The sequence below is a fragment of the Arachis ipaensis genome, chromosome B8 (genome assembly GCF_059453495.1).
Source record: "Arachis ipaensis isolate K30076 ecotype BB chromosome B8, ASM5945349v1, whole genome shotgun sequence".
NCBI lineage: Eukaryota > Viridiplantae > Streptophyta > Magnoliopsida > Fabales > Fabaceae > Arachis > Arachis ipaensis.
This window is the reverse complement of record NC_142443.1, coordinates 52,799,156-52,810,423: the sequence shown is the minus strand read 5'-3', so window position 1 is coordinate 52,810,423 and position 11,268 is coordinate 52,799,156. Positions and strand designations below refer to the sequence as shown.

The window sequence follows — 11,268 nt, the reverse complement described above, 5'->3', positions numbered from 1 at the left end:
GAAAACTATTTTTACAACTAATCTCTTTGTCGATAAATCCGGCCACATGCGCAATTTTGTTTAGGCGGTACATGTCTCCCTCATTGCCATCCATCTTTCTTTGAAAATGCTGCTGTCTACTGTTCTGTGTGATTTGCTTTCCTCCGCCACACTCCGCTAGTTGTAAAACTTATATCCACAGCCATAAAATGCTCCACAATCGTCTTATGTTGCTACAGACTCACCCCTCTTCACCAACTTTCTCTTTGCCAGAAGTTCTTTGCGGTGACAATGGTGAAAAAATGGAGGAAAGATTGATCACAGAAAGTTATTCAATTTCTTTTTTTCATATAAATCGTTATAATTCTTTGTGATTTGTCGCGCGACACATAAATCATGTCAGACCCTTAAGTTTTACCTAATCTAAATAAATTGTCTTAGACTAGTGCGATTTAATCTTTGAAAATGTTAAAAACGTTATCTTAAAATTATTTGTGTATCAATGAAATCTCAATATTTTAAGATGATTTATGTTTATTATTTTAGGAAAAATTTAACCATAAATTATTCTATAATGTTATTATTTATTAATTAAATTAAAATTCAATGACATGAAACGATTTATATAATAATAGAAAGAATTATTCTTCACATATAAGTTATTTACACATACAAGTTTATACAAGTCATTTATATTATATTATTTAAAAATTTTTGGTGTATGTGTATTGATAAGTTTTGTATAATTCAAAATTCTTCTTCTTCTTTCTTGCATTATAAAAGTGAATTTTATTAAGTTAGGGTTAACTTGTATAAACTTGTATGCCAAATAGAAAGTGGAGATTCATTAATTTTAGTTGCTGTTTAATTTATTTAGGTAAAAAAGTCTTTATTGTGACATACTTTTAAATAGCAACCTAACACAAACTATCCAAGTTCCAACTAAAAAGTTCTAGACCATTCGAAAGCAAGACAAACAAAAGGAACCCGATGGACACACCCGTTGGAATCCAACGGCCCAGATCAAACAGAAGCTTCAGGATAAATCTCTCGCCACTCAATTGATCTTCTCGTCCCATTGCAAACAACGAAAAGAGAGTGAATAAAAACCTAATCCCTCACTCACTGTTACTCTTCAGCTCAACAACTACCGCACCACCAAAACGCACTGTTGCTTCCATCGTTATCCGTAACCGCAACCCAATCCTCATTTCAACGCTCCTTAAACCCTAATTCGATTCAATCGTGATTCAGTTTAGTTCAGTTCCATGGCGTCATCAACATTCTCTGGAGCTCCCTCTGCCGGCTCGCTCGTCGCGCCACCGCAGAAGCTCTCCTCCTGCGCCTCCATTTCTTCCCTTCCCTTCGCGGCCGGAAGAACGCGACTCAACGGCGTTGTTCTTGCCAGGAGGAACCGGTGCCCCAGGGTCTCTGCCATGGCCAAGGAGTTGCATTTCAACAAGGATGGTTCAGCTATCAAGAAGCTCCAGGTATATTAGGACGAGTAACAATAACAGTAACTTTGACTGAGAAAGTGAGTTTAGCTAGAAAGAGTGAGTAGTGCAACTAAACCGTGAAATTAGCTCCTGAAATGATACGTTTTGATTAAAGTTGCTACGTTTATTTGTATGGTTTTTAATTCGTTCGTATTTTTGTTCAAGTGAAGTTCGTTCTTAACATTTTGTGCGGATAATTATAATTAGAGGATTCGTTGTTACAGAGAGTGGTTTGGTTAGAGCACATTATGAGGGGTTCAAATGGTGTTTTCAAAATTTCATGGATAGGTATACTTGCTAATTATAATTTATGCGCATAATGATATTTTTTCCCCTGTATGTTGCAGAGTGGCGTGAACAAGCTTGCGGATTTGGTTGGGGTTACTCTTGGTCCTAAAGGAAGGAATGTTGTTCTTGAGAGCAAGTATGGCTCACCTAAGATTGTTAATGATGGTGTCACTGTCGCCAAAGAGGTGTGTACTTTGTAGTGTTCTAGTTATTTCATCGTTTTTTAGGTTCAGATACAGGTTATTGATTCTTTAATGGGAAAATAAAGCAAAAGAACTATTGTTATATTATAAGAATAATCATGTCGCTGAATTTTTTATTAGGACCTATGATAATGTTTTTTAAAATTAGAAAAAGGTTTAGAAACTATTCTTTTCCATTCATGAGAAAAGAATAAAAATTCTTGTTTTTGATGTTTTTTCATAAGTTTATCTAATACTTTATGTTTTGTTTTTAATTGATCCTTATGTTACATTTGGCTTGAGTAGGTTGAGTTGGAAGACCCTGTTGAGAATATTGGAGCCAAATTGGTGAGACAGGCAGCTGCCAAGACAAACGACTTGGCTGGTGATGGAACCACTACATCTGTTGTTCTTGCTCAGGGTCTCATTGCTGAAGGAGTTAAGGTAGGTTGTTCCATATGCAGCACTGTAAATTGAAAACAACTGTTTGGTTTGATTTCCATGTTTTACATATTGTCATTGTTAGGCCTCATTTCTCAGAAAAATTGACAGGTTGTTGCAGCTGGTGCTAACCCTGTGCTCATCACCCGTGGGATTGAAAAGACAACAAAAGCCCTTGTATCTGAGCTTAAACAGATGTCAAAGGAGGTGATGCATTTTTCCACTTTTTTCCTCCTCGTTTTACTTTTGAGCTGTTATGTTGGGTGTTCATATTCTTAAAGTATTCTGGCAATTCATCTCTGATTGATTATTTCAAAATCCATTTGCTGTGAGACTGTGACATAATTTTGTGCTCACATGGATTACAGGTTGAAGATAGTGAGTTGGCAGATGTGGCAGCAGTTAGTGCAGGAAACAATTATGAAGTCGGGAATATGATAGCTGAAGCAATGAGCAAGGTTGGAAGAAAGGGTGTCGTTACACTTGAGGAGGGAAAGAGTGCAGATAACCACCTGTATGTTGTTGAGGGGATGCAATTTGACCGTGGCTACATTTCACCATACTTTGTCACTGATAGTGAGAAAATGGCTGTTGAATATGAGAATTGCAAGGTTTGACATTTATTTTCTTCTGGCAAGTGATTGCTAATTTCCATTCTTTATATCCATTATAATTTATGCTGTATATATTGTGCAGTTGCTGTTGGTTGATAAAAAGATAACAAATGCAAGGGATCTAATTAACATTCTGGAGGATGCAATTAGAAGTGGATTCCCTATTTTGATTATTGCAGAGGATATTGAACAAGAACCTCTAGCAACTCTTGTGGTGAACAAACTGAGAGGATCACTGAAGATTGCGGCACTGAAGGCCCCTGGATTTGGAGAACGCAAGAGCCAGTACCTTGATGATATTGCTATCTTAACTGGAGGTATGTAAATTTAATGCTTCCTTGTCCTCAATTAATTCTTTCTTGGGTTTAATTTGGAAGCATAAATATTTCACCATTTTAGTTTTGGCAGCATTTTATTACTGTTGATATTGATGTCTTTTTATATACCCATGGGATTATAGGTACTGTAATCAGGGAGGAAGTTGGCCTTACCCTAGACAAAGCTGGGAAAGAGGTTTTGGGGCAGGCCTCCAAGGTGGTGCTCACCAAGGATACAACCACAATTGTTGGTGATGGTAGTACCCAAGAAGCAGTGACTAAGAGAGTTGCACAAATTAAGAACCAAATTGAGGTCTGTTTTTTGCCTGTCCCTGTCTCATCTTAGCATGTCTCAAAATTTTTTTTACATGCAAATATCTCATGTATAGGGGTTCATTGGGACATTGTAAAGAGTGCATATCTATTGAGACTCCCGATAATTATGAAGTTCTGTAGTGCTGGTAGATATGTTCATTCTTGCTGTTTTCAACAATTATATTTGTTTATTTCAGGCTGCAGAGCAAGAGTATGAAAAGGAGAAGCTTAATGAAAGAATAGCAAAATTGTCTGGTGGTGTTGCTGTTATACAGGTAATTCACTCATTGAACTATTTAATAAAAAGCTGATTATGAACTTTGTATAAGCCATATTGACTCATGAAAGTTTGTTTTGTGTGTGTGCAGGTTGGAGCACAAACTGAGACAGAGCTCAAAGAAAAGAAGTTGAGAGTTGAAGATGCTCTTAATGCTACAAAGGTATGATTCTCTTTCCTGTAAGGTTTATTAGGCATTTTTGTACTCTGTTTAAGTGGTCTGAATCTTTTGTTGATTCTTCAGGCAGCTGTTGAGGAAGGTATTGTAGTTGGTGGTGGGTGCACTCTGTTAAGACTTGCTTCAAAGGTGGATGCTATCAAGGATGGCCTTGATAATGATGAAGAGAAAGTAAGTCATTTATTAGATTGGGCATATGATATATTTGTTTGGGTTCTTTGAAATGCTCCCCACTTTTGTTCAATGACATATACTACTTATTGGCTTTCCCATTGTCTCAGCGGTTTCAAAATTATTATATTTTGTTGTATTGCAGGTTGGAGCAGATATTGTTAAAAGAGCTCTCAGTTACCCTCTGAAATTGATTGCCAAGAATGCTGGTGTAAATGGCAGTGTTGTCAGTGAGAAGGTACTCGGATTGGATATCTTGTGCATTCCTCCTTACTCGACATTTTATTTAAATGCTTATGTTATGACTCTGCATGTTGTGATTAGGTTCTTTCCAACGACAATCATAGATATGGATATAATGCTGCCACTGGAAAATATGAAGATTTAATGGCTGCTGGAATCATTGATCCAACAAAGGTGAATTTCTGTTTGACTATTATTGCATTAGTTTTTATTTTACCTGCATTTGATCCTCTAGCTATTAGTATGGATATAATTAGTTTTTATTTTATTTTTAGCTTTTAGTATGCTGGTGTCTTTTCGATGGTGTCCTATATAATCGGGTTTTAATTCGTTTTAATTATAAATGGATGACATCATCATCGTAACCATTATTATTAAGTTTACAACTGGCTGTAGGGAACCTGAGATTACCATGAAAGGTTTACAGTTATGGTTCTTTCCGTTATATACTAGATATGAAACTTGTTTACTTAAGAATCCTATTCTTTTTGTGTAGGTGGTGAGATGTTGCCTGGAGCATGCAGCCTCTGTGGCAAAAACGTTCTTGATGTCAGACTGTGTGGTTGTTGAGATTAAGGAGCCTGAGCCTGTACCTGCTGCCAACCCCATGGACAATTCAGGTATGTAAAAACTATAGACAACTGAAAATTAAAACAAAAACTAGGTAGATGCCAGGTTAGCTGATTCCATTTCTTTTCTCTCTCTCTCAGGATACGGCTACTAAAGTAAAGAGCTGCTTCAGTGAGAACAATATTTTCGCCGCTGAGGAAACACAGTGTGGTAGTTGTTTTCATTTGTAGCAACTAGTCTAATGTATGATGGTTTCTTCATTATTGTAGCATGATGAGCTAGATAGAGTGGCGCTTTTCTTTTTAATTATTTTTTGAAATTAATAATATAAAAAATTTTGCCTATCAATTATGTGGAGATCCACTTAGCTCCTGGTTTTACCCCTTTATTAGTGTCAACGTTCAATACAAGTTAATCACCAATGTCTTGAAAAGAATAGATCAAATGGCTGGGTAAAAGTCATGTGTTTGTTTAAATTTCACTGATCCAATTGGTAATTAATTATAAATATGATTGTTTGAAATGAGCGTCGTTCATATATCTATTGTTCTAAACTTCTAGACTCTAGTAGCCATCTACTTAGCAAGTTTCCTAAGAACTCGATCGGAAGTGCATTTACCTCAGGTGACAACTGCTAGCAATTTTATTTGGTTTAGCTTTTATGAAGGTTTGGTAATGGTTTGTTTCGAATAAACTACTATTGAAAGAAGAAAACGTTAATAAGATTATCTATAAAAAAAATAAATGTTTTTATACTCAGATGAATTTGGTGTATTGACAAAATTAAGTACTAAATTTGTATTGACTTTGTTAAAAGATTATATTAAACTTAAGACTATTTCTTCCCGAAACAACCACTGCCACATTTTCTTTCTACCAAAATCTATCTTAGCACAATTTCTCAAAGATCTGTTCCCAGTTCTGCGTCTGTACGCATTTCGGTGTTCACGATTCATGTCAATGCCACTTGCCTTTCCCTCTTCTCCATCCTCCTCCTCCTCCTCCTCCCTCTCCTTGAACAAAGTGCCTCCGCTGCCACAAATTGCTCATCATTTCGTGATTTCTCGCGTCCCCTCTTCTCTCTCTCTCTCTCTCTCTCTCTCTCTCTCTCTCTCTCTACACTGTTGCAACTGGATATAGTCGCCATTGCGATTTATTGTTGCTAGATCTGTGCTGCTTCTTGGTCCAATTGGTTTGTTTTCAGATTTGTAAGAATGGTTGCTGATTTATGATTTGGGTTAAGTTAAAGATCATTTGTGACCTGAGAACATTGAGGTGGTTTAATTTTTTTATGTAGCTGAAATGATGGGAGCAATGGTGGTTTAAAGAAGATGAGAAAAGAAGTCGGAGACGACGAAAGGGTGGCGCTAAAGTAACAATGTAGAGCTACTTGAACTCTATACTTAAATTGCCGTCTCTAAATTAAACTGTAACTTCTTCAAATAAGAGGATTTTAATTTTTTGGTGAGTACTTTTTTTCTTTGGTGACTTTGGTGCGTAGTTTCATTAGTGTATGTATATTTTAAGGATAAAAAAATGGTTTATTTAATTTGTCTCTTATAACATGGTTTAAATCAAGTTTTTTTAATATGTTATTTATCAAAAACATAATGTGTATATTAAAAATAAATCACTATTTTATATATAAATATAAGTATGTTTAATTTATTTTAATTTATATTTTATATTTTAATATATATTTTATATATGATTAATTTGATGATTAATTTTTAGTGTATAAATAGCACGATTATTTATTTAAAGAACACACGTTTAATAAAATAGATTTTACTCACTTTATTAAAGGTTAATTTACTTGTTCGTGACTTGGTGGGTTTCATAAACACGTGTGCATAAATGTGAACTTTTCCTAAAAATGTTTTCCCCCTAAATCATGATGAAAGAGTTGTAATTAAAACGTTTTACATGTCATTAGATACGAGTTAAAAGTAATTAGGTTTTAAAAGATGATGTATTCTTTAAATTTATTTTTAAAAAATTTTATCAATTAAATTTGTCTTTTACAAATTATAAATTAATTATTTTTGTCTTTTACTCACTTAATTAGCAATTTTTATTAATGATGATACAAAATTTTAACTCACATCATATATGAATGACACTTAACATATTCAATTATACGTTGAATAAATATATTTATGAAAATATATCAATTTTGTATTGTTAGGAGATTTTTCTGCTTTTTGTCTTATAACCAGTCAAGAGACATTTTCTTTTTGTCTCGTAACCAGTCAAGAGATGTTTTTAAATTTTGTCTCCTACGTAACAGAAACAGAAAGAGTAGAAGAGAAAGAGATAAGCACACCAGGAAGTATCCTGGTTCAGCTGCTAAGTGCAATGTAGCCTACATCCAGTCTCCATCATAACAGTGACGGAATTTCACTATAATCATCCGATTACATACACCAATTCTCCCTAGGAACTACCCATTCCTATCTGGGACAAGTCCAGAATCTATACCCAAAACTGAACTTGACTTGGTCACCTATTAAGCTTTCAACTGCTAAGTGCTAACCCAACTTGCAAGGGGATTCCCACAGAATCATGATACACAACATATAGATGTACAAAGGACCTCTAAGACATCTATGACTTTTTCTTTAATTTTTCACTCTCTTCCTTTTTCCTCTCACTGGCTTTTTCTTACAAACCTCACACTGTTTACCTTTTTCACCATGAGACTCAGACAGACAAAACTAAAGAAAAGAAAACAAAATGTAACACTTTGAAGGAGAAGAACTTCTGTTAGTTTAGGTAGCTATGAGAACTCTGTGCTTACTCTCCTTGTCTCAACCCTTGGCCGTTCACCCTTATTATAGAAGGGGAAGCTTCCAAGATTGAAACCGGTTGAACCAAGTCACCTTCTTCTTCTTCAATAATCAAAACTGGTTCGGACAGAGAGAAGAGAGAGAGAAACCGAAAGCAAAACCAACATGCAGTTACCTCTCTCTCATCCCTTCTCATCAAGCTTCATCAATCTAAGCCTTCCATCTTGACTTTGTCTCCAAGAAAGATTTCTGACCCTTGATGAACTCTTGATCCTTGACAGCTCCTTCTGTTCCATATTTGCTCCTTCCTCAACATAGCTCCAGTAGCTACCTTCAGTGATGGATTAACAAAAGTGGAAACGAGCTTCACCTCAGAGATCTTCTTCTCTGACCGAAACGGATTGCTACTACTTTAGACATGGAGATCTTGAAGCTTCTTCACCAAATCTTGCCTTAAGTGGAAACGATCTCAGCCACGCCATGCCTTGAATCTTCTTTTTGCAAAGGCCATCATCAACCTAGCCGTTTGCTTCTTCCTAGCTTCTCTGTGATTTTCTCTGATAGCTTGCATCTTCTTCTTTCCTGTTGAAGTGACAACCGAAAACAAGAGAGAGAGAAGAGAGAGAAGAGAGAAAAAGATTTCAATGAAAATAATAAATGAAATTAAAATGAATTAATTTTCACTTCCATTCCCCTATGCATAGTAACGTGTTAAATCTTTAATTGCCATCAAATCAATTTTAAATTTTCTCTTTTCTTTTACCATTGCATGCAAATAAATCCAAGTTAATTAATTTTGAATTCCATCCCACAAGAGGAAGAGTAGGTAACCGAACCACTCTTCTTTCCTTTTTATTTTCTTTCAAAAACGGACCATGATGATGTTGGGCTTTCAATTAAAAGGTTTTGGGCTGCTCTTTGTTATCCTGGCCTAAGTAACATTTGCAATGTAGAAAAATAATTCAGCCTCAATGCTTAAATTATTTTTGTACAAAAATCTGCATATGTTCTCATCACATTGGGCTTGTGCCCTTTTGGCCTAATAACCAAATCTGCACATTAACAAAATTATTAAACAAACAATTGGATGCATAAATTAAAATAATTTTGTAATCAACAATTTTTAACAATGTTTGATCATCATAATAATTTGAAATTTTTCAAACTTATCAATCTCCCCCTTGATGATAAATATTATTAAAAATGAATTGAAAGAGGTTAAGGCTTAAGAGAACTTCCTTGAAGATTTTGAATCCCCCCTTTTCATTTATTATAAAGCTCCCCCTCAATGTGCGCAATTTTTCCAGTAGAAGCAGTTCCTGTAACATGCTTAAAAACAAGCTTCAAACAGTTCCAAAAAAAAAAAATTTAATGTATTCAACACATGGAACCTTTTAAAGAAAGACATGTTGAACAACTTGATTTTTGAACAGATGGATAAGATAATCAAAATTTGATTTGTTATCTTTTTAGATAACTTGCTGCTCATAAAATAAAAGTATGCCTGAGTACTTTCAAAGTACATTGCAACAAATAACTAAGACTCAATATACTTTTATATCAACATGTTCGAAACAATTTCCTGCAAATAAAGTTTTGCCAAACAAAGTAATATATCAAAATAAACAGAGCATATAACATTCTACATATAACATCCTTTTAACCATAAAAACAGAGCATGAACCAATAATCATCAGAAATTTAGAGCATAGGTTTCAACAGATTTTAGCCCTGCTTTTCTGTTTCTTTTTCTTTGTTTTTTTTTCTTTTTAATTCCTCCCCTTTTGTCATCAAGGAGGGACCTGCAAAACAGATGAAAAACAGCATGCCAATAATGCAGAATATTTGATTAAAAAAAATAAAGAAGTTAAAGTAGCTTAGTACAGTTATCCAACAGTTCATCAAATACTAAATCAAAAGAACAATAAAATAGACAGAGCTCAAAGTAATGAGCAGCAAAGAACACATCAGTCAAGCATCAGACATATTTATATTTGAGCCGAGTTGATCATCTTCTTCATCCGACTGGGTCATGTCTTTCTCTAAGCTCTTGATGAGCAGATTGATCCTCTCATTGCACTTGGTCTAGGCCTTTTCGTTTTCATATGCTTGTTTTCTGGCCTCTTTGTAAGACTTGACCATCAGATTTGACATGTGAGAGAACTTATTCAACACATCCTTGACAGAGTCTGAAAGTTTAGAAAATTTAGAAGGAAGAGATTCACTTTCACTATCAGAGAATATGGACGCCATTGAGCTTTTTTCCTTTTTATTTTTCATGCATTCAGAAACTCCTCCTCCCTTTATGATAGAAACCCTGTTCTCTACAGGCTCATTGATTAGATCAACATTGAAATATTCAAAAATGCAGGTCAGAAATATCCCATAAGGTAAATTTGCCTTTTTATCACTGCGAACACAATCCCACATGTGTCGCACCATGAGATATGCAAAGGAGATAGATGCAGAGGTAAGAATAGCAAATAAAATCAGAGTATCACAGACAGTTACTCTTTGATAGGAGCCACTTTGGGGCATCAAAATGTGGTTGATGATGCGATGAAGCAGAGCTCTCACAGGGCCAAGAGCCATGTGGGTCAGGACAGTTCCATCAAGTGCAGAAAAATTCTCACAAACTCGAGACAGAGCAACTTGAAGGAAAACCCCAACATGGGAGTCCCATTTTCTAGACATGTACGCCCTTGCTCCTTCATCTTTGTATTCTAGGGCAGCACTCACTGTGTCTCTAGTTAGAGTTAGATGAACTTTCTTGATATAAGAGTATAGAGCTCCATCATAGTATATCATATTCGCATAAAACTCACGAACCAAATTTGGTTAAACTGGTTTGCGAATTTTAAACAGCGAAATCCATTTGAGTTTGTCAAAGAGAGCAGTAAAATCTATACCCTTTTCGTTTGATGTATCTAACAACAAACTCTCAGGCTCAATTCCAAATAGCATGGCAGCTTTAACTTCCTTAAGCCATTTAAACTTGGGACACAATAACTTGTCAGGACCAATTCCCACAAGCAACCAGTTTTCAACTTTTGACTCGTCTAGTTATGATGGCAACCCATTTCTCTGTGGACCTCCATTGATTAAAAAGTGTCGTGGCCATGGTTCCGGCCAAGATCTTCGAGAAAGAGAATTCGAAGATAAAGATGATGAAACAAATAAGTTGGAAAAATGGTTGTTCTTCTTAGTCATTGCAATTGGTTTTGCAACGGGGTTTTGGGGAGTTATTGGAACTTTGTGGTTCAAGAAAAGTTGGAGGCATGCTTACTTCAGAAGGGTGGAAGATATAGCTGACATAATCTATGTGGCAACTATGATACGAACGGCAAAGAAACCGTGTTGACAATTGATGTGTTTGTTTTCCTTTTTTTCTGTCTTATCCTAAATGTT

General features: G+C 35.3%; 2 protein-coding genes across 2 annotated transcripts; both read left to right on the top strand.

Annotated features, from left to right (window-relative positions):
- Positions 1-912: 912 nt before the first annotated feature.
- On the top strand, positions 913-5,419 carry LOC107613080 (ruBisCO large subunit-binding protein subunit beta, chloroplastic). The gene is made up of 14 exons (XM_016314929.3): positions 913-1,469; positions 1,823-1,948; positions 2,252-2,389; positions 2,498-2,593; positions 2,755-2,997; positions 3,083-3,317; positions 3,461-3,630; positions 3,830-3,907; positions 4,001-4,072; positions 4,154-4,258; positions 4,404-4,496; positions 4,583-4,675; positions 4,998-5,121; positions 5,212-5,419. Exons 1-14 carry the CDS (start codon positions 1,248-1,250, stop codon positions 5,223-5,225), a joined length of 1,809 nt encoding a protein of 602 aa, XP_016170415.1. The 5' UTR covers positions 913-1,247; the 3' UTR covers positions 5,226-5,419.
- A 5,403-nt stretch (positions 5,420-10,822) lies between these two features.
- On the top strand, positions 10,823-11,221 carry LOC148548102 (receptor-like protein EIX2). Its single transcript, XM_088495576.1, has one exon. It carries the CDS (start codon positions 10,823-10,825, stop codon positions 11,219-11,221), a length of 399 nt encoding a protein of 132 aa, XP_088351702.1.
- The last annotated feature ends 47 nt before the right edge of the window (positions 11,222-11,268 follow it).